The sequence below is a fragment of the Corapipo altera genome, unplaced genomic scaffold (genome assembly GCF_003945725.1).
Source record: "Corapipo altera isolate COAL_440 unplaced genomic scaffold, ASM394572v1 44b, whole genome shotgun sequence".
Taxonomy (NCBI): Eukaryota; Metazoa; Chordata; class Aves; order Passeriformes; family Pipridae; genus Corapipo; species Corapipo altera.
The window spans coordinates 3,491,543-3,515,498 of NW_020884932.1; the positions used below are offsets into that span (position 1 = coordinate 3,491,543).

Below are 23,956 nucleotides of genomic sequence, written 5' to 3' on the forward strand. Positions count from 1 at the left end.
GAAAATAAAATTTCTTTATTGATTTGTTTTCTTTTTTCATTTGGTGAACATTGATTTTTTTTTCCTTGTGTTTTTAATGGAGCTTGAAATTAACATGAATCTGTTTGTTCAGATCCCTGTTTGAATTAGTGTAGTTTTAGTAATAAAGTTTGGTAGCTGTTACCTTGGAAACAGAGCTCTTTTTTAGCAAACATTTTAACTAACATTAGGACCTACACAAACAGAAGTAGTAAAACCAAATTCCCCAGTAAGAGATTGTTGGATGCTGGTATCAGCTGTTACCTTCAGCTTAGAACACATCAATTGTGTTCTGATGGCAATTGTATAAGGAATGTGTTAACTCAGGGGCTTGGCTGTTTCACAGCGTTCAAGTTTTCACAAGTGCTTCTTTTCCCTTTCCATCTACTAGTGCCATGTTGTCAGTCAGCATTAGGGATTCCCTGCTTCTCACTATCCCTTAATTGCCAAGCTAATCTGAACTACTTGGCTTAGCTGTGTGATCCTGTAAAGGTGCAGGCATACTGTGTGTACCTCTGATTCCCCAGCAGTATAATATCCAAGGTACTGGGCACGATTGTCACGGCAAGATGGCCACAGGGAGCTGATGATTAGTTGCAGGGATATACTATGCTACTACAAATACACAGGTCTGAACACTAGCCCACACACTCAGAAATGTATTAGGCCTTATCTTCTTCAGAAGTGCAGGAGGGAGCCTCGAGACAAAAATACTGAAATGTATGTGACAGTTCAGAGAGCAGTGGTACAAACACAGAGGCAAAATATATCCCACAGCCAAAACCAGAAAGCAGTTGTCCATATATAGCAACTTCACTGGACAAAACAAGAGACAGAACAGACTGAGCCATCTGTGTAAAGCTTTATCACCCGAAAATTCCTATTTACATCGGTTAGATTAGTTTTTCTCAATTTCTTTAGTTTCCAGGACTATCCAACTGGTGTACCAGGATAGGACCACTCCTCTTCTTTCTTTCCCCTGAAAAAAGAAGTATTTAGCAAAGACTAAAAATCTTCTGGAAGAGCAGAATTGTTTCAACACCTTCTTCAGAGGTATTATTCATGTATGTGTGACTTTCTTTGACTATGAGGCTAAAGGTGTTTCAGCGATGCTAGCTCAGATTCCAATTAAAAATAAATAAAAATAAAAAGCTGAAGGGGAGATGATATGCTGTTCTGCCGAGATTTGTTGGGTTTTGATTGTTTTTTGCTTTCAATATCACCTTCAAAAAAACCAAAACTTGTAGCTTTGCAAAAACACCAACTGGCTGGTTACTTATTCAACCCCCTATATCTCTTGTGGACAGGCAGCAGAACAACGAAGAAGAAAAGATAATACTTAGAGTAACCTCAGCATTAACATATGCAGCATAATAGATGAGTAGCCACCACATTTGAAGAGCAGTTCATGAAGTGAAGTAGAAATGATGTGTGTGCAGGATATAATTACAGCAGTAATGTAATAACATTCCATGTTAGATTATTAGGGGTCTATTCTGCCCTTGACATGCCTACATAACTCCCATTAATGTTAATTGAGGTTATGCACGTGAATCAGCAACTGAGCAAATCACTAAATTAATTACATGTAAAGTACCTGTTTCATTTTTTCAAACCTGCTGATATGTTTGGTTGGTGCAAATGCTTATAGTCCAGGAATGAATTACCACAGTGTGGAGGAAAAGGGACGTGGGAAAGACTACCTGGATTTTAAAACCCCGTGAAATGAAATTAAGTTTCGAAAAACAGCCAAGGGATAGCGGGAATAATGATTCCTAGACAGGGCTTCCTGTACATTCTTCAGAAACCCTGGGACTCTGTTTGAATAAGGTAGGAGAGACTCTTGCTTTTCTGTAGCACCTCCTGCAGAGGACTGGAGCTTTGGTTAACTGGAGCTTTGGTAAACAAAGGTGTTAAACTCTGGCTTTGCAAGGAAAGGCGGCAGCTATTGTGAGTGCAACCATAAGAACAACAACAGGCTTGGGTAAGGCATAGAGCTACTATTTTTTTTTCCTGCTTGGCAATTGCAACCCCCGCTTTCTGTCCAGGAACGCTTTGATCAAGCAGATGTGATGACAAGGATCTGTGTGATAACAAAGTCTTTGCATATGGTGGGAAAAGTTTGGGCTTGAAATTCAAAGCGTGTTTCACTGAAGGGTCTCATTCTGCAAACACTTATCCCAGAGTTTGAAGGGTGGAGATTGTTATACAGGAAACAGAATCAATATTCTCACTCTTTGTTTCATTTTTGGTTTAAGCACCAAGAACTCTTGAGCATTCAGTACTCCTGTGGTGCTAAAACTGGGTGCAAAGAACAAAAATTGCTTCCTGGAGAAAGGAGCAGGGTAGTAAATACCCTCCATCATCTGTACCTCTAATATTGCCTCCTTCTGATGCTATAATTAGAGCAGAGCTGGATTGTCAGCCTTTTCCACAGCAGGAGCCCCCTGGAATCTCCTTCTCAGCTGGGCAGGATCTAGAAGGGATTCCCCCACCCATTTAGCAACCGGAGAAGGCCTGGATAGTCATAAAACCCTGGCACCTGTTTGTGGTCCCCCCACTGGAAGGGGGGACAACTGCCCCACACTCAGACTTCCTGAAGTAGAGCAATATCTACAATACAACCAACAGAACCCCCCTCACTCTAGATTAGAAAGGATGCCTGAGCTTTTAAACCTTTACTTCACATGTAGTAAACAGCCCCTCTTGTTTCATCTGGACCTCTCTGAAAGAGCAACTTCTGGAGTGGCTTCAGTTACTGAGAGCTCCGCTGCCCCCACAGATAGCTTGTGACCCAGCTCCCAGTGTGTACCGGCTGGCATTGGAGCATGTTGGACATGCTTAGCCATGTAAAGAGGCCTGGCTTCAAAGAGTTAGGCTTACAGGATCACCTCCTCTCTGACTTAAGGGGAACTTAAGTTTCACCTCGAGACAGTGTGGACGCAGCTGCTGCAGTAAAGTGAAGCTAACCCTGGTCAGCTGCATGGCAGATAGGGTTGCCAATTTAATTATCAGTAGCATTACTTTCTGTAATTCTTAATAGATATTTATACCCATTTATTTGTAATAATTTGCACTTAGGAGTACCTTGTCATCAATGGTGGTATAAAGAAGGCCAATCAGAGGTATAAACAAGGTGAGCGGTCGCCCAGGCTGGCAGAGAAAGAAAAGTGGTAAAACTGCAGCTTTAAGTAAGATCTCACTGCAGTGGCTGTGGCATCAGCCCTAGCCTGCACTGGTTCAGTGCCAATGGCATAGCTATTCCCACAGGTCCTATTCTTCATGAGGAATAATGAGCAGTGATGGCTCTGCTGCCTTGGTGCCTGGCTTACCTCTGTCTCCCTCCCTCACAGATGAAGGCAGACATCCTATACAGAAATTATGCTTCCCAGTGGCAAGGAAATACAGGTAGGACATAACAAAGGTGTCCAGAGACAAACTCATGTTTCTTCCTCCTCTCTCCCTTCTCTTCGGTATGTGTCTCAGTGTTGTCTGGGTGGAACTCCCTCAGCAGAACTATAGAAGCCAACTGCAGGGTGGGGGAAGCTGTGCTCAATGCCTCAAAGAGATGCTCAAGAGAGATGGTGCTTAAAGAAACTGCTCTGCTGCAGCAAAGGAACTCCAGTGCAGGTGAGATGGTCTACTTTACCCTCCTTGCACTGTGCACTGGGTACACCGCTAAGGAATTGGAAGTTGTCATGGAAAAAGGATGGGTCTTTGCCACAGAAAGCTAAAAAGCTAGCACCTAAAAAACCAATGAGAGTATAGGGATCAGATACTCAGATGTCAAAAACGACTTTTGATGCTTAACTTCAGACATTCATGTTTAATAATACAGATGTATTTATTTGCTTGAAAAGCAAAATTACTTGTTCATCCCTTGGTTCTATTCAGTTGAGTCTACAGATGTCTCCAAAAAGCATTGAAGGTTATGGAATTGATATTTTAAGAAGGAAAGGTGGACCTTGTGGACATAGGACTGGCTTTCCACTTATGTCTACATTCCTAAGTGTTCGGCTCAAAATCTCAGTGTCTGCTCGCTTCTGTTTAAAAATTACAATTACAAAACAAAGAGAAAACAACATGTGAAAATGCTCACCAGCAGGTTTCATCCTGTTTTGCAAAGGACAGCTATCTTACTGTTCTCATTTGAAAAAGAAGGGACTGGCACTCTGGAGAAACTCTGAGTAGTCAGGCAGCCACTAAATGGCAGATTCATTTAAATGAGCTCCTGTTCCTTATCATATTGTGCAAGTTTCATCACCTGAAGTGTGCCTGGATCCTATTCCCATAAGAAGTCAAATTCAAGATATCAGAAAACCTTATCACCTCCTGAACGACTTTATGTCTCCAGCACATACTGCCTTTCTACGACATCACCTATGCATACAAGCTCAGTGGTCTAATGATTAAATACTCAGGTATCAAAAATCCAGTAGCTGGAAATTTTACTCTACAATTCCACAAATATTGATTAATTGACCTGAACTCTTCTGCACTTTATGGCATATTAGAAATCGCATCTTACCAGGGCCACTCCTTTTGCATTACCAATTGCACTTCAGCCTAAATATTCAACTCCAGTTTGTTCTGCTTAATAAAATTCTGGGCACGTCTGTGCTGGGAAATAAGTGATAAATAATGTGAATAGATGACAGGTCAGGGCAGTGGAGACTTTCACTTAACTAAGTTTCCATCTCTGTGTATACTGATTGTAAGACAGTCCAAAACCAGTACTCTCCATTGGAAAGAGGAATCTTTTCCACTGTTTCTTCTTAATTGAATTTTATGGCTGTCTTGCTCAGCTCTGCTTTTGGTCTATTTTTGGGTGCCCCACAGGCAGTCTCCCATACTCTTTGCAGTTAATCTCCCACCCATCCCCAACCAACGCAAGAGGCCTGACTGCATTGCCCATCAGTTAGGTCACTAATCCTGGGTTGTGGCAGTCAGTGGCCACAGTCAGAGCAGCGTGCAAGCCCTGGTGTACCTCATCCCTCACCCTGTCCCCACCCTCACCCTGAAGCTGGCCAGCCTTGAGGCCCTGACGCTCTCATCTGGGCACCCTGGGCTCCAGCTTCCACTCGCCCATGGTGGCACAGTGCAGGCAGGAGCCAACACAGTGTCTGGGAGCACCAAAGGCAGTCCCGAACAAGTAGCCACCACTGACAAACAGTGACAGGATCTGAAGGAATGACTTGAACTTGTCTCGGGAGGTTTAGGTGGGATGTCAGAAAAAGGTTCTTCACCCAGAGCAGGGTTGGGCACTGGAACAGGCTCCCTAGGGAAGTGATCACAGCATCCAGCCTGACAGAGTTCAAGAAGCGTTCGGACAGTGCTCTGGGGCACATGGTGTGATTCCTGGGGATGGTTCTGTGCTGGGCCAGCAGTTGGACTCAATGATCCTTATCAGCCCCTTCAAACTCAGAACATTCTGTGATTCTGTGAACCCAAGAACACTGGAGAACAGTATTGTTCTATCTTGCCCCTCGCAGCGCTTTGCTCCTCACTCATCCCGAATTAAACACAAACCCGAGCAGCAAATGTTACCCTAGATACGCAGAAGTCGGACGAGGGAAGGAGAAAAAGGGAAGACAGGGAGAAATAAGGAAAAATAAACAAAATAACCCGCCAAGCCCCATCCCTGCGCCACATGCCAGCAGCCCCGAGGAGCCTGGCGCTGCCTCCCCGCCGCGGCGGAGGGGCGGGCGGGGCAGGGCGGAGGGCGCAGGCCGCGGGGCGGGTGCCGCGGGCGGGCAGCGCCGCCGAGCGCTGCGGGGGCGCCAGGGGCCGGGAATGCGGAGCGGCGGAGCCGGAGACAGCCCCGGGAGGGACCGGCCCGGCCCCGCGCCCCGAGCCTGAGGCGCGGCCGCCACCTGCTGTCGGCTGGAGGAAGCGCCGGGAAGGAGCGAGCCCGTCCGTGACGGGAAGCCCGGCTCGCCCGAGCGGCTGGACGCCCTCCTCCCTCGCACTCCGACATTTCCTCTGCAAACCCTCTGAGAGGACCCGCTGGCTGAAGAGAAGCAAAATTCACCTCTGACGCTTTGTTCGCCCCCGACCGATTTCAGGCTTAAATTAAGGCACAATCTGGCTACAAGGGAGCGCGTATCTCCTGGGTGTCTCTGGGCAAGACAAGCCTGAAACACCCCAAATGGAACCGACGATCGGTCAGGAGCAGCTGGAACCGGACAGTGGAATAGGCTAGGAACAGGGCAAACCCCACCTTTTTTTTGCTATTCTTTCCCCTTTACATTGCTTTTGATGTGCTAATAATACTCGTTTCGCAGACAGATCCCAGGCTGATGCAGATCACACCACATCATCGTAATATCCCCTCACACCCTTTCTCTTAAACACTGTAGCCACAGAGTGCTGTCTGCCACTTCCAAGGAGATGTCAAGGCGTTTCAAGCAGGGATTTATTTCTTCTCCACTGTGTTGGAGGTAATAAATTGATGACGGACAAACAATTATCACCACTGCAGTGAAAGGGTAGATATACACTGTTATGAGCGAGTGACTTCTGAGTATGGGAAGACCCAAGACCAGGAGAGAAGTTTCTTACCTTTGTTAAGGCTGTTGCCTCTCACTGCTTTGTTCACAAGCATGAGAGCCGGGATACAGTCCTGTGGGTTTTAGAAAGGCAAAATAAGGTTGGAGAGGATGCTTACTTGGTTAGAAAATATTTATTCCTCTGTACCTGTATTGATTACTTTTAGGTATGAATAGCAATGGTATTCTTATCCTCCAAATGTTCGTTCTAGTCAATAACAAAATTAATTTGTATACCAACAAATCCGCAACTATCCAGGAGGCAAATGAGCTCAGTATATAATAAAGGGGAGAGTTTTGGCAAAAGGGAGAGCGTAGAAAGAAGCCTGCTCATAAGAATTATTGATAAAAGAATTACATGTTTATAGAATCCAATTCTCTGACTTGAAGCATTTTATATGCTCAGTCCTTAGCGATAACCACAACCATTTCAACAATTGCTGTTTGCTGAAGAAAATTGATTTTAAAATCTCCCTGGTTCATTTACAATTTACTGTTATTTTTCTGCACTAAAGTAGCACCCCAGACACTGTGGCACAGATTAGGGCTCCACTGGGGTAGGTGCCTTGTAAACTCATGACACATCACCAAGGAACTGGATTTCTAAACCTCACAGCTCAAAAGATTCATGAGTATGTATTTGTGTGTGTGGTATTGAATGACTGCACTAAAGTCAACACTTCGATAAAAGCATTTATTTATTAGAGCCTACACAGGCTCTTAAGTGCTGAAAGGTACCTTAAAAAAGGTTGCATCCATACATAAAAGTCTCTAACTCACTCAAAACCCAAATTCAGCTGGTGTTGCAGCCACTGTGGACTTTCTGAGCTCCTTAAAGGTGCAGAGAAGCTGGGGAATTGCACTGGTTGAGTGCAATTCACAGATACTTTTGGCCTCTGTATGTGCCATCCCAAAGCTGAGGGCAAAGAGGGTAACACAGGAGGTTGCAGGAGTACAACAGAATGTACTTTGAAAAACAGTCTTGCATGGCAAATGCTCACTCACACTGGTTCTGCTCAAGAGCTGCAGTGAACAGGCCCCTTCCCTCCTCACAAGTAGGATTTGCAGGGTGATGTGTTAGCCTCAGTGCTGGGGCTGTAGGAGGTAAGAACAACTAAAGAGCATATGGTCCAAGAAGTACAAGGAAAAATACACTGAGGGACCTGCAATTAAAAAACGTTGCCACCAAAACCTGCCAATAAGGAAAAACAGAACATAAAGAAGCAGTATTACACAGAAAACATCTGACAGGAGCAGGAAATTATCACAGTTGCAGTGTCTGAATAACAAGACTTACCTTCCTTTCAAGCTCAATATGGGCAAAATGAATGAAACCACATTTCAAGGTCAAGTGATCCCTTGCCACAGACTGTACCCACAGGGAAGAGAAAAGGAGTGTTTTGAGCAGTGCAAAACACAAAGTAGAAGCAAGTGATGTGGGGGAAATCTGCCCTCAGACAAAAGCCTGTTCTGAGCCAATGCACCTTAGGTTGAAACTCTGGGGGCACGTGGGTTCTGGAGCACTGGTGGTGCACTTTATCCCCCAGCAGAAGCTGGGGAATACACACACAGAATGCACAAGGACAAGGAACGCAGCTGTGACCTGGATGCACCAGAGTATCTGTGTAGTTGGTCCATCTATCACCAAAACAGGTGAAGGACAAGTCTTGAGCAAAGCTGATGAACAGACATGGCAAAAGCTGCTCCAGACTCTGACTCAAAGCACAAGGCAATTAAGGGAAGTCCCCTGTGGCAAGCCACATGCAGTACTCCAGTGCATATGATCAGTCTGTAACAAGGAAATACCAAAGATACGTACAGCAATGGGTGTTTCGAAGCATCCTGATAAGCATTTCACCATTATGAAAAACAACTTACAGCATTCTTCTCTCGGATGCTAAACAATTTAATGGACAAATATCCAGTTATAACACTACCAGATTTCACAGTAATGCTGGGTATTTTCAAGTCTCAGCTTCTGGAAGCATTATGTGATTATGCAAAACACCCATTTTTATTCTGGTTTTGGTTTTATTTTTACTTTAGTTTCTATTCTCCATGTATCTGTAAAGAAAAGCTCAAAAGCCATGAATGCTGAAGGGTCCAGTTAGGCCACAACAACCCCCTGCAGCACTATAGGCTGGGGACAGAGTGGCTGGAGAGCAGCCAGGCAGAGAGGGACTTGGGGGATCTGATTGACAGGAAGCTGAACATGAGCCAGCAGTGTGCCCAAGTGGCCAAGAAGGCCAGTGGCATCCTGGCCTGTATTAGGAATAGTGTGGCAGCAGGACCAGGGAAGTCATTCCTCCCCTTTACTTGGCACTGGTGAGGCTGCACCTTGAGTACTGTGTCCAGTTCTGGGCCCCTCAGTTCAGGAAGGATGTTGAGGTGCTGGAGCAGGTCCAAAGGGCAACAGGGCTGGTGAAGGGACTGGAGCACAGGCCCTATGAGGAGAGGCTGAGGGAGCTGGGTCTGTTCAGCCTGGAGAAGAGGAGGCTCAGGGGAGACTTTATTGCTCTCTACAACTACCTGAAAGGAGATTGTAGTCAAATGAGGGTCAGTCTCTTCTCCCAGGCAACCAACAGTAGGACAAGAGGGCACAGTCTTAAGCTGTGTCGGGGAGGTTTAGGTTGGACATTAGGAAGAAGTTCTTTACAGACAGAGTGATTGGACATTGGAATGGGCTGCCCAGGGAGGTGGTGGATTCGCTGTCCCTGGAGGTATTTAAGAAGAGACTGGATGTGGCACTTAGTGCCATGGTGTAGTTGACAAGGTGGTGTTAAGTCAAAGGTTGGACTAAGGGATCTCAGAGGTCTTCTCCAACCTAGTTGATTCTGTGATTCTGTGACAAATTCAAACTCATATATATAATATATGCATATATACATATATATATATACACACATGTATGTTTATATATATATATATATATGTTATAACCCCACTTCATGGTTTGACATAGAATTATTTAGAACCCAAGGCCTTGGCAATACTTGATCATCAATGTCCAGGCATGGCCTTTGGGGAGAAAAACATATGGAGTCATATTGCTGAACATGAAGGTATTACCAGTCGCAAGAGTGACAACAGCAAATTTTTGGCTGCTGGAAACTGACATAGTTCCACAGTTTCATAGCTCAGCAGCTGGGTCATGAACTAAATCCCGAAATCAGGGAAAATAGAAAATTCTGGGAATGCAGGCTTTTCAGCTTGCTTCACACTCCTCCATCTTTTGTTAAACTTTTTTTTTTTTTTTTTTTTGGCATTTGCACAGAAAACATGTCAGTGTGTCTTTTACAGCACTCCAAGGAAGAAAATTCAAGCTGCTCTGCCTGATATTAAAAGATGTGGCATTTGGTAATATTTGGATGCAGTCCAACTGCTAAACTGCTGAACTGCAGTTTGTAACACAAGCGCACCATGAAGGGAAAGCAGCAAAAGACAGATGAAAATGAAATTTATCAACAGGCATAAAAGAACATGTGAGCAGAAAGCAGCAGGAGGGATATCCAGTGTGTGAGAACGGAGAGATGGATACCAAGCGCATTAGCAGTGGTATTAGTTTATTTAAACACAGCCACATCATGAAGCTGAGCACTGGCATCGTGATAAATTGTAGCAGAGGAATGAGCTCTGGAGTGAGTGGAAGCACAGCATGTGGCCAAATGTGTGATGGTATGTGAAATGAGAGTGACCCACCTGGAATATGTCAGATGCTGAAGACCATTGCTGGCTACTTACTCAAATGACAAAAACAGAAGTTGCAATATGTAGGATTAATACACTTTAGAAGAAACAAATTCTCATGCTATTAAAAAGATCACAATCTGGGCACAAAAGACTCATAGCTCTGTAACCCCCAAGTACTTAGCTGTTCAAAAAGTCCATCTGTGTTACACATATTCAAGTGTTAATAATTAAGGCTGGGATATCAACCTCAAGCTTTGAATTTTCCCAGATACTGTCAGTTTCAATCTGACTCTTGCCATCACTATAGCATGTTTTTGCTTTTAAAAGGAATGGTAAGGTCCTAGGAATATGACATCAGCCTTCCTAATGAGAGAACCACAGAAAATAGGGCTGGAAGGGACCTTGCAAGGTCATCTAGTCCAGCCCTCTACCCTAAGGCAGGATCAATTATACCCAAATCATTCCTGACAGAAGTTTGTCTAACCTGTTCTTAAAAATGTCTGGCAATGAAGATCCACAACTCCCCAGGCAATCTGTTTCACTATTTCACTACTATTACAGATGGAAAGCCTGTCGTAATGTCTTCCTTAAATCTCCTTTGCCACAATTTAAATCCATTAGTTCTTTCTGTATTCCCAGTGGACACAGAGAACAATTTATTACTTTCCTCTTTGCAGCAAGCTTTACATGTCTGAAGACTGGTATCACAGTCTTATGCCTTTCCCTGCATCCCCTTTCTCAAGTTCTTTCAATCTGTCTTCACAGGTCATGCTTTCTGCTGGATTTCCAACTGGACTGCATCTTTCTTTTTTGAAGCATAGTGCACAAAAGCAGAAACATCACTCCAGCTAAGGTTTGAAGCAGAGAATAAATAGGGTGAGATTATTTCACATTTCTTCTCCATGACATTATTTTTAAAGCAGAAATGGCACTAGCTTTCCTCACACTGTGGCCTGTGTTCAGTGTTTAATTCCCAGCAGTCACAAATCCCCTCTTGTAGAATAATGACCACTGATTCAGTTGCTGCCATCATTTATGTTGGCTATAGGAATTCACTGGCAAGATCCTGGAGTGTTCAACACTTAACTTGTTTGAATCTAAACCCACTCACTTCAGACTACCTTGTTTAGTAAGGAGCTCATGTGTCTATCAGTGTCATTTCATTGAGAGCACTGCAGTAACATCAGAAAATAATTTAGTCCAAGTTGCCCATCCAGCATAGAGGAATTCAGCAACATGAATTCAAATTCAAATACAAATTACCATTAGTACCATGTTTAGTATATTCTGAAATAATCTGAAACACAATGATGTCAGTTTAGAGGAGCTGAAGTAGCTTAAAATACAGAAAATTACTCATGAAATGTTATAGCTCAGAGCTGCCAAATTGGTTTTTCACCTGAAATAGAATTACAAGCTATCCATCCACTGTTAAAAAGCATATTAAGCATTTAAATGAAATTTTTTAATTGCTCTGAATTTGACCCTCATCTAATTTTAATTTTTACCAAGTATTTTAAGCAATTTGGAATGATTTAAAATTTATATTGGAACAATAAGTAGCTCAAAGGAACAAGTCTTCTAACTCCCATCAAACTCAGATGCATAATTCCCACAAGTGCCTTTGAAAATCCCTATTTTCAGTGTTGTTGTCCATTTGATAAACAGCTCAAAAATCCTTGGCTTTTTACACAAACATCATCTGCCTGAAATAATTTATGAAAATCATAAAATTGATTTAAGCTCTTCTCAGTGCTCCATAAATTTTATGCAGCCCTTAAATTATAAAGCTGCTGCTGCTGTGGCACTCATCAGAACAATGCTTAATCTCTTCCCTCAAGATAGTTGGCATGTCAGAGGAGAAAAGAAGGGACTCGGGCAGCTGAATTGTTTGTTTCAATTTAACAGGGCAGAATAAAACAGCTTAGATGCCAGGGCTCTAGTCCCAGTGAGACTGTGTGCATCAAAGTTTTCCTGCAAAAATAGTTGTTCTAACCTTCCCCTGCTTTTCCTTGGTTTTAAATCAGAAAATAACTTTCATTGATTTCACAGGGACTCTTTTTGCACACATCATCAGGTTTGTGATACTTGAAATGTTCCCTGCCTAATTTATAATCGGTGTGTTCTCATTCTCAGATATACGACAACAAAATTTCGCATCTGTACAATTACACAGTGGTTTAAAAATGCCCTGCAAACCTCACTACATCCTTATCAGAGAGTCTCCCTCTCAGCCCAAAGCTGTACCAGAACAAATGCAGGGGATTTTGCTTTTACTAAAATTAGAGTTTTTAGGACTTTTATTTTTTTTAATCTCTACCTTCTTCAGCAAAGATTAAAAACATTTTTGGAACTGAATATAACGCAAGGTGAAAATAAAGTCCTAGCATAGAGAAACTATGTTTGAACGGACTCCTTTACTCTTAAATTTGGCCTGGTCACATATTAAAACTGCAGACTCCTTTATTAAGATTTTGGCTTGTGCCAGCTAACTGAGATTAAGAGTACATCGGTTTTTCTGGTGAAGTCTCATCTGGAGTAGCCCAGTTTTCAAAGGCAGAGTGGCCTGGACATTATTAGACTCAATCTTTTCAGTGTTTCATCCTGGGGATCCAAAGTCAGCAGCTGCTATAGTCTTTTTCTTAGCACTGACTTTCCCGCTCTTTCCACTCTCCTGGTAACATTCCCTAGTCTGTCATTCAGAGAGTCGTCATCTTTAAGGGATGCATTTCAACCTTTCTCTACTCACGCTTTTCTCCCACGTAACCCTCTGAGTTTCATCCTTCCTCATGTGCTGTTTTTGCTCAGAGGTATACAAACCATCTGTGCCTCTAATACAATGTTCTTAAATAGCCTCCAGGCAGATCTCTATGGTTTTTAAGTACTTCTCTTTGCCCTTCAGCCTGCTGTTAACCATTTTCCTCATAGTTTTATAATCTGCCCTTTTAAAGTTCTTTGTTACTGTGCTGTCCCTAAGGGAACAACTCTTTCATGATATCAAAACTAAAAGTGTGCAGTGATCAGCGTTACCCCACAGAGGTTTGACAACACCTTCCTCTAATAACTTCTGCCTCTTACAAGGTAGTTCCCTCTTGCCCATGGCCTTAACTAATCAGGCATTGCACTGTGGATGGCCACAAGAGTCAAGGAAAAGGAATCCTTTGCCATATGGGTTGGAATGGCACCAAAGCCACTTTACATCTCTTGATAAAAGGAAAAAACCTGCTTTTGCCAGCTGTTGCTTTACCTCCAACAAAAAATAAGAAGTGATAATGGGGTAAACACTATAGAATTCAATCTTGTATTATTTTCCTGACTGGTCCCATTCATTTTCCCCAGGAGGAAATTACTTTCCAGGGGCTGGTTCTGAGATTTTACAGGTTCTCAAAATCTTGAGGAAGTCTACAGGAGATTGCAGTCACTCATGTGTGCTGTGTCTCCAGTGGTTTTAATGGCTACCATTGTGACTGCTGCCTGTGGAATGCTCTCAAGGAAGTGAGGCAGAAGGGGAGGTCTATGACATGACAAATGTCTCTGCAGACTAATATCTTGCTCTAGGAATGGGAACAAAGGGATGATACTGAAGAGGCAGCTGATACACCAGCCTTTCTGTTTGCTGAATGCACAAAGGATTGATTTATGGCATCTTGCCACAGGAGAGGCCTATAGGTTATTAACCAACTTCAATGGACAAACACTTGCTGAGACTGCATATCATTCCTCTTGTGCTGTATAAAAGGTAATGACTCATCTTCAGGCATGCCTGATGTCCTTGAGAATGCAATTGGCTCTGCACAGCCAAGTGAAGCATTACTTAGTTAATACACTACAGCAGAAGGGAAACAATCAGCTGAAACGATGACATTGCTACTTCCTGCTTCATTATAAATCTGCAGCTTCCTAACAGGATTATATACTGAAGCACCGCAAAAAAGGACGTTAAGTCCTGTGATGAAACTTAAAAAATGTGTAATTAAAACAGTTAAATACAGGCTTCTTGTGCTCAGTGTCTACAAAACACAATCTTTGATCCTCCAAATGATATTTCTTGGAAAAGCGCTGGACTCAAAAACTATAAGAATAGAATTCTGACTCATCCCTTCCTCTTTAGGCCAATTAAATGTACACTTGCACTATAACAAATTTCGTTTTATTTCAGACCAGAAATACAACCAAAGGTATGAACTCCAAGGCCACCTGCCCCCAACGTGTGTTTTCTTGGTCATTCTGTCCCCTGTTCTTCCAATTCTATCTCAAAATGCAGGATTCTTGATGATTCACCTTGATTCCTATTATTTGGAGAAAGATCTTGTTTCTTCAAAAGAAATGAAGGTAACAGAGCATCTCACCTTTCCTAATGACATCCAAGCACCTCTGCAGCATAAAAAGCCTCTGCTATAAGCATCAACTGCTGCAATGCTACTACAGTTCACCAGGTTTGTTCCAGCTTACTGCTCAGCTAACACCATCAATAAATGTTTTAGTATTAATGAACCACGAAATTTCAAGTATTTTACTAATAAAAACTGTACAAGGTTCCTACATTCGGTAATGGGCCACATCTGACCAAGATTCCCATAACAGGCAACAAGCCTCAGCTACTCTCACCTTGCTCCTTCAGCACTTCTCTCACACTTAGCTGAGCAAGCCCCATGAGAAAATAAATACATATACCTTCACCACTATGGCAGGGGAAAGGATTGTGGATGGAGGGAGGGAAGAACAAGCGAGAAGGAAAACTCGGGAAAATTGTCCTTTCCAGTCTTAGCCTCATGTTCCATGTACTTACTTTGGTTTCCCCTTTATTAGAAAGTTCTTGTGATTATTAATTTTTCCATGATCCATTGCTTAAGGAAGTGATTGCTTAAGACAGTTCCACATTTCTTTCCTAAATGAAAGAGTAATTGTTCTCTTTAGTCACAGGTTTCACGGGGAGTTGATGGCGTGTGTGATTTTCCTGGTGCGTCATGTTAAGAACACTGAATTTTTACACGACTACCTGACTAAAATGCTTTTGTGCATCACTCACACGTCTTAATAAATATATCCAATCAGTTATTGTTAGGTGAGCTGGGAGTAAAATATGAATACAAAAGTCTCCTCCTGGCCAGAGCACTACAATCGTGGTTGGAATAAAGGAAACAAATTGGGTTTCTGTATCCACCTTTCTTTCCCCTGTTGCGTTGCCTGAAGAACAACATACCTTCCATTATATTACTCTCAAGTAACCCCAATTAATTTATTTGCATTCCAGACATCTGTCATGAAGTTGCAGGGCAAGATGCATGATTAAACAAAAGTACTGCACCCAATGTTTTGAGATAACCCTCTTTTTACTGGACTCCAGTCTCCCACATCTTTCTCTAAAAATGCTAATTTTTGTTTAAATGCAATTACTAATAAGATTCAAACAACATCTCAATCTTATTTTGAACGTGCCAAATTAGCTGCATATTTGTGAGCCCCTCTATAATTTTAAGGCAAATCCAAATTCCCTCTGATCCTTGGCAAGCATTTATAGCATTTAGCCTCACAGCTAAAGTGAAGAGCTTCCAGGCTGTGCAAGAAAAATGTAAGCAAGTACATTTCTGTGCTGATGAACAGAGCCAGAAAAGTTTAAGTAAGCAGTCAATGGTTAATTCATTCGTTCAGATGACTGTCATCAAGTGACAGTATTTACTCAGTTGTTGAAATATGCCCAAATACTCCTTTGGTATGCTGGAATGCTACAAGACTTCTCATGGGTGCAATCTATATATATATTTAATAGATTCAAACAAGTTTAAAGTATACAAAATAAATGGACATATGAACTCCTGGGAACCTTTGGTTCTGTACTTCTTCCTAAATTTGCTCTTCTTTTTTATATATGCAGAATACAGACAAATTACGTGTTTACAAATGTACCATGTCCTCATGGGAATAGCCAGGTTGTCACACTGCACCTCTTTGGCAATTCTAATATGAGACCAGTGCCACAAGAAGATTTTAATATCCATTTATAGGACAACGCAGAAAGAATCGTGCCCTGCAGAATTTACCTCCTAAGGAATCTTTCTGCTGTGCCTTTTGTCTCGTACTGGCCTCTGTAGCCACCAACGTGCCTGTAACAAACGTGGGTAGAGCCCTTCCCAGATCTTCACTCGTGAAGCCCAGCCATGACTGACAGGTCTGGCTTCAATTTTCTGAAAGGACAACAGATCTATTCATTTTCAAAATAAGGGTAACAGGCACTCACACAAATACTGTGAAACAGTAAGCAGAATTGTATCTGATACTGTGCTGCAGTAAGCTGGTATGTACAGAGACAGGCAGCAGTTACAGGAGGCTTTAATGTCACGTGACAAAAAAAATCTCATCTTATGTACTGAAATTTTTATTAAAATATCTTTGGACCACTTAAAAGAAAACATAATTTATTGTTTAATACCAGACGAACAAACTAAAACCAGCTGTTTCACACAGCAACTTGAGATTTGCTCCTCAGTGAAGCTTTACAGGCCAAATAATTTCAAATGTCCTGTCACACAGCAGAAGAACTGGTTTCATAACCCTGTAACAGCAATCTCAGTTCTTGCTTATATATGGTTACAGAACACACCATACTTCCAAATAATTTCGAAGTCATTAGTCCCATTTCCAATTCCTTATTCTCCCCAATCCCATCAGCTCTCAGTGTCATTTTGAATTTCAGCATTCTGTTACATAAACGGTGCTGAAATGGTCACTTTCAGTGTACTTTACACTGGCAACTAAAATATTTTAAAATTTTGTATCACAGCTATAATGTTTCCCCGATCTAAATTTCCTGTTTAAAACTTCCTACTTGAAGAATAAAATAATGCTTTTCCCCAACTTAAAAATAAAATACATCTTTTTAAACAAGCTGTCTGAGATCCCAAATAATTATGAACACACAGGTAGCCAACTGGAACAAATATACTTTAAGCCCAAAATACCATCAAACCACTGAGCCCATCAGTGTCCAATCTGAAGTGCACAATCTCCAGTGGTTTAGGCTCCTTTTGCATTAGTTGATAGCATCAACTACAATCAAAATCTTTATATCTTGCTATTACAACCAATTCAAACAAATTTGACGTTTCTTGGACTGCATTCACCAAAGACAGGATTAGGACTAAGTGATTTTATCAACTGCAATGCTCTGCAAAGAGCTAGTCTGCCAAACCGCAAGTGCAAAGGTTGTGCAAACTTTTGTTAAGCTGTGAGACAGAAAACTTCAGTCTCTCTTCCACAGAAATGAAGTCTCCCTCTTTTGAATGTCAATTCAACAATAACAGGTAAAACCCACACAACTGCCAACTAATGCTGTTCAATATAGAGGAAATACATTTTTAGTAATGGAGGGCATTTTAAAATGTATTGACTGAAAATTTACATAAGCTGCACATGTACAGGTATATTTTGCTAGTCATTTGTGACCTCAAATAGCTTTTACATACATGGTTAAATTCTCTTTAAAAATAAAGACATAACACACTGTTCATACAATCACAGCTGAACTGCAAAGACTTAGTTCTAGCTAATTTTATACTATATTTCTCTAGTTGGACTATAACAAAGTAAGAGAATACTCAAACACCATGCTTCAATTCCTATGAAAGCCCTCAATGTTACTCAGATTTCTAGAAAGGCAAGTAAAATACAAAAAAATACAACCCCTAATCATCATTTTCCTCATCATCAAATGAGAGAAGACTGCTATTTTTTACTTGCTTAGCTGTACTCTGAGAAGTAGTTGCTTCTCTCTTAGTTTTCTTTGCTTCTTTCATCTTCTTACTTGAACTTACATTGAAGTCCAAACACTTCTCTGATGAACGTTTGGCTGGTTTCCTGAACATAATTTTTCCATCAGCAGGCTCTGGTTCATCATCTGTAATAAAGACAGTAAAATCAGAACTCATCTGCTCATGCTCACAAATATTTACAGACCCTCACTATTATCTTGAACCACTATGATCTTGAACCAAGATCAGCGAGACCCCTGAAAGAATACAACAATCATGAAAATGTACATTTTGGCCACAAAGACTGTATCTATTAATGTCCTCCATATGCACCCACCTGTTCCATGGCAACCAGCCCTTTAAGACAATCCCCCTGCAGTTCCTGTTAGAAATGGATTTTCACTAACCAGAGCTCTAACGTAGAAGAGACTGTAGGAAGTAGAGCTTTTCCAACACACTCAATTCACGTCCACTTACCAAAGTGGGGAGGACAACTTCATAGGATCCTCTAATCTCACTTCAGTATTTGTAAAATTCGTGACAACAAATGCACTTATTTCAGAATTATGGTACACTGTTGTAGTGGTTTGAACCTTGTTTTCCCCCAGAGGCTGAAAAGTGGTAACCCCCAGGGGTGGAAACCCCTGGAAGTTTTGAAGTTCTGCCCAATGAGCACTCCTGCAGAAATGTAAACATATCACAAGCACCAGAAGAGAAGGGTTGTAGGTTGGTTGGTAGAAGAAGTAGCCATGTTGTAGGAGCTTCGAGGAAAGGGGCCCAGAGCCCCTCGGGGCCTCTGGGGCCCCCCAGCCCCAGTTGGGGACTGCAGAGACTTGGAACAGTGTTAGACTGGGCTAGGTACCTGTAGTTGAGCTGGGAGATGTTTTCTCCAAACTGGGCAGTGGCCGGAGAAAAGCAGCCGAGCTGGCACTGACCGGAGAAGCGGTGGCAGAGAGCCAGAAGAGATAAGACGGAGCAACAGAGACATGCAGCACCGCAGAGAAGACTCCTGGAAGGAGAGTTGAGGAGAAGAGAGCCCACAGCAGAGCTTCGGAGTTCTGGGGGTAGGAACTGTACCAAACCCCTAAAACTCCTTTGAGACCTCCTGGAAGGAGGAAGATGATGGACTCTTACTTGAAAGAGCCTTGAAGTGCAGCATGCACTGCAGAGAGGAGCTGAGAAGCTCAAAGGCGTCCTGAAGCTGGACCGGGATGGAGAAGGAATGCGGGGGGGTTGACCTTGGCCCCCCTCGCTGCTGCTGCTAAGCTAGCAGCCTTGAGACAGAGCACAGAGCTCTGCAAAGGGGAATTTGGATCCCCTGAGGAAGGGACTTTCACGAAGATGCCCCTGCATTTCGTGATATACCTGTGGTGACGCGAGTCTGGTCCCTGCTGGCAGCCCACAGGTGAGGCCTTCGCTTGGACCGAAGGAGAGTCGAGGGGCTTGGAGACCCCCTTGTGTGTATTGAACAGAGATCCAGCTACAACAATCCAGTTACTGCTGCATGCATGAGATGAGGAGAACCTGCTGCCTTAGAAGAAGCTGCTGCCCTGAGAGACTGGAAGGGATCTGTCCTTCTTTCCCTCCTGGACTTTTATTTGGAGGGGAGATCTGATCCATTGTAAATACTATATGTCATGGTAGAGATAGTTGTGATCGTGTGTATAATGTGTTATAGTATTTATTTGTACAGTCATTGTAATATATTCCCTTTCCCCCATTCTGAGTCTGGTTGTGTTTTGTCTGGAAAAACCCATCTCACATTGGGTTGAGATGTGGGAGGGGGGATGGAGCTAGGGAATTGGATTTTGGGGCTATCTCAAACCATGACATCTATAAAGAACAAAATAGCACATATAAAAGAAAAACCTTTTTTTTTCTTCTAATATATTCTGTTCTGCTGAGACAGCTAAGATCACATGATCATAAACTGCCCTTTTAATACCATAACAAATGAAAGTTTCAGGGTTTCTTTGTATCTGCAAAATCATCAAACTATTCCAACTCGCTAATTTTGCTCTAGAACACGCAGAGAAGCAGACAGTCTTAAAAACAAAAGTCCCTTTCATGATTATCAGGCAGAGGGGGAAAGCTACTGCAAAGAAACAGCATCAGGGCAGTATTTCTGGAAAAGAAAGCATAACTGCAAATGAATCAGACACAAAGGCTTATGCTGCAGTAGTTTGCAATTTTTATAATGTATATGTGACAGGATGTTCAAGAGCCATAGGTTCTATGCAAGATATTTTTACTAAATTACTTCTGTGAAATTCATTATTCAACAGAAATGTGTTTGACACGATTATGAGCTATTTAATTATAACCAATAAATATCTTTTCTCTTCAGCACAAATCCTTTCCTCGGTATATCAGCACTATGGCAGAAGACTAACATTTCAGTGTGACCTACATGGCACTGGCTGAAATTCTCTTCAGTGCATACTCAAGACAATACAACTAATAAATCTGGTGTCTTAAGGGTTGTGTGGTACAAATGAAGACATCGACTTGAGTAGCAAATTTCACTTAGAATTCCTTAAGTTTCAGAGACCCTTTTTAAGAAGAAACCTAGCTTAAAAAACTAATGTGTACTTTCAAAAGGTGCATGTGGGGAAGGGCTGGAGCACGAGTCCTGAGGAGCAGCTCAGGGAGCTGGGGTTGTCCAGCCTGGAGAAACGGAGGCTCGAGGGAGACCTTATCTCTCTCTGCAACCACCTGAAAGGAACTTGTAGCCAGGTGGGGATCAGTCTCTTCTCTCCAGTAACAAGCAACAGGACAAGAAATGGCCACTTGGGGAGGTTTAGATTGTGTATCAGGAAAAATTTCTGAGAAGGTGGTCAGGTATTGGAATAAGTTGTCCAGGGAAGTGGTGGAATCACCATCCCTTGCAGCATTCAAAAAACATGTAGATCTGGCACTTAGGGACACGGGTTAGTGGCAGCATGGCAGTGCTAGGTTAATAGTTGGGACTCAATGGATCTTAGAGGTCTTTTCCAATCTTAACAATTCCTTGATTCTATGATTCTACACTAGTTTATGAGAAAATACTACTATGCAGAAAATAACTAAAAATATAACTTGGTGCATTAGAAAAGTATTACAGTTATGAGGAATTACTAGCAACAATAAACTGTAGATATGAAAAGCATACTTCTGAATGGATTCACCATGAATTCTGCACAAAAAGCTTAGGTGTTTAGATGCTGCACAAGTTCAGGAAGTGCCTACAGTAAATTTCAGGAGGGAAATATAATTATTTCTGAAAGTATATCACACTTAATGAAACAAAATGCACTACGTATCATTATTCTCAGAAGCTGGTCCTCCATTTTTGGACTCAGAAGTTTAATAGCAAATAATTCTTCTTACTAATTGTTGCATAACTACAATGTTTATTTGGAAACACAGATCTAACAAACAAGATCTAAGGCACAATACAAGCCAAATTCTGAAAAAAAAAAAACAAAAGTATCTATAAGAACTCCACGTACGCACAGACACAACTATCTCTGTGTCACTGTGCAAACTGCATACAGCACCCCTACAGCTGTGGAAACAGGACAACCAGCTACTGCATAAGCATGAGCAAAAAAACCACACCTCACTGGATGAGTGATTGCTATATTTTCTTAGAGGGGTATATTTTAAAATTTTAAATAATAATTAATTTTAAAATAACCCCTAAAAAGGTAATGAAAGCATATCCACAAAATAAAACAGATAAACAGCTATGTAATCATAATCCATGGAAAAACAGAAGCCAGAAATTTCATTTTTACTCATAACTGTCCTGCTACCCACATTGTGAACTGCACAAAATAATTTCATTCTGCCTACCAGATGGAGAAACCGATAAGTATCTTTGTAATATGAATTAAACACCTAATAAGCTAAGTGCATAAACAGCAAAGCTCAAAAACTCCACCAAAATGGCAACTAGCTCAGCTCTGACCTCCAGGGCCACAATACTATTTGCAGATCATTCTGCATCAAAGGAAATTATTTTAGCTCTTGGCCTGATTTAACACTGTCAAAATTACATTATATGCTCAAGGACATTCCTTTCAGCAGGAAGCCCAGGCCAGCTTCAGAGAGCTATGTGAGCTGGCAGTGCTTGACAAAGAATGAAACAGATGAGGAAACACAGTAGGCCTGGCCTTACCCTAACAACATGTGGAAAGAGGGAGAAAGACAGGCTACACTTTTTGAAAGAATTTGATGTAGCAGTTCAAGAAATTTGTGTTGATTTGTTAAGACTGTCTTTTCCAGCTGGTAAAAGAACTTCACTTTATTCTTTCTGATTTTACCAGGCTCTTATGTGTCAGCTATTTTTTTGGTTTGCACCAGTGACCTGCAAAAAAACTGACCTGTACTAAGCAATGCAAAAAAAAGACTGAAGAAACAATCTCAGTGTTTGCACCTTTTAAAAAAGAGGCCTGATAAAAGACTGTTTCAGCATTACAAATTATGAGAAGCAGGATTTCTGATAAACACACAGAAATACACAAAGTCAAACACATAAGAGCATTGCAGGAGAAATAATAAAATCCAGTTCTAATAAATGTCTAAAAAATACACTAGTAGTTCAAATTCTGACTGTTCTTAGTCCTTGCTGCTTTTACCTGTATCACAGACTGGTTGACCAAGAGAAGCACAGTCAGAGGTTAAGCTGAAAACTCACTTCACAAGTGACAACAATTTAAGAAGCCAAGAAGTCACAAAATATTTTCTTCTTTTTTAATTGGAAGCTATATATTACAAGAGAAGTAGAAACGAGGGTCTGAAAAAGAGGCACTACTCTTCAGTTTACGGTACTGTTTATTTAGTCGTTTTTTGTGCTGTCAGCAATACCATTTTTCAGCAGTTTCTGTCCACATGGGTCAATGAGGCAACAATAGGAAACACAAATGCCACTAAACTGTCAGGAACAACAGGAGGAGCAGCACAAACCATGTATGTCTCCTCACAGATAGAAGGTTGGAAAAAAAATATGACAGCCCGATACATTGCTTAATGGTTTCTAAGGTTGAAAGTTCAGGTCAGCCATTTCAGATGCTCCTTCTAGTGCTTCCTGGCCACCCATTCTCTGTCTACACATGCCTTTGGAAGCATTTACTACAGGAATTTGGCACACTGGTGGTATGAAGATAAAAAGGCCAGTCTTGCTCTGGTAGTCAGTCTCAATCGTTTATGAGAACACTTGGGAAAGTTTTTGTTACTTAAATACCATAAAATGAGCCTTGATTTAGGTTCCTGCTATTTCACATGATGCAGAGTAGCATGAACACTGTGGTATGCATGTGATATAACAGCTGCTTAATCAGAACAGCTTGTGCTGAATCAGAAAGAGCTCCGATGCCCAAGACACCACAGTCTGTATTCTCCTTGCCTCTCCCCTCTCTTGTTGTCCTCCCCCAGCACCAACACACAGAATGAAACAAGAGTAACATTACAAGGCTTTGAACAAGGACATTTTTTGCCAAATTTGGTCATTTGCATGTATCAGAGTGTCCAAGAGGCCAGATGAACTAGAAAAGCAGTAGGAAAAAATCAATTTCATAAGCTGCAATGAATGCTAGGATAAACTATCTTGCACTAATTGACATATTTTCTTCTGTGAAAATTTAATTTCTCATAAGACTGCTTTTCTTTGTCTCTGAACCAACAGCAACAATTTATAAAATTATGCATAAAACATAAAGCAAAATTACTGTTGATAAACAGACAACTTCTTTTTAAAAAGCCTCTGAGTTTGTGCTCCATGGAGAAAAATATTTCAATACCGAAGGGTGTCTTCTCATATAGGAAAGGTTCAGCCCTAAAAAAAAAAATCCCTGTGACTATACTTCAAAAGCCAACAGAAAAACTTCACTAGACTTTTGTTCTGCCTTAGAAGGCAACTAAATGCAGCTTGGACATTAATCAACTGGTTTTACCAAATTAATGCAGAAG

At 41.7% G+C, this 23,956-nt stretch overlaps 1 protein-coding gene across 6 annotated transcripts in view; it reads right to left on the reverse strand.

Moving 5' to 3' along the window:
- Window positions 1–861: 861 nt before the first annotated feature.
- Window positions 862–23,956, reverse strand: part of KIAA1143 (KIAA1143 ortholog) — a 28,675-nt gene continuing 5,580 nt past the window's right edge. Inside the window, exons 3-4 of one of the 6 annotated variants that reach the window (XM_027659509.1) lie at window positions 18,068–18,150; window positions 862–997 (exon numbers count right to left, since the gene is read on the reverse strand). In XM_027659509.1, the coding sequence (XP_027515310.1) occupies window positions 917–997; window positions 18,068–18,150 (164 nt within the window). In that variant the 3' untranslated portion in view covers window positions 862–916. The other 5 variants (XM_027659513.1, XM_027659510.1, XM_027659511.1 and 2 more) reach the window with 5 other exon arrangements.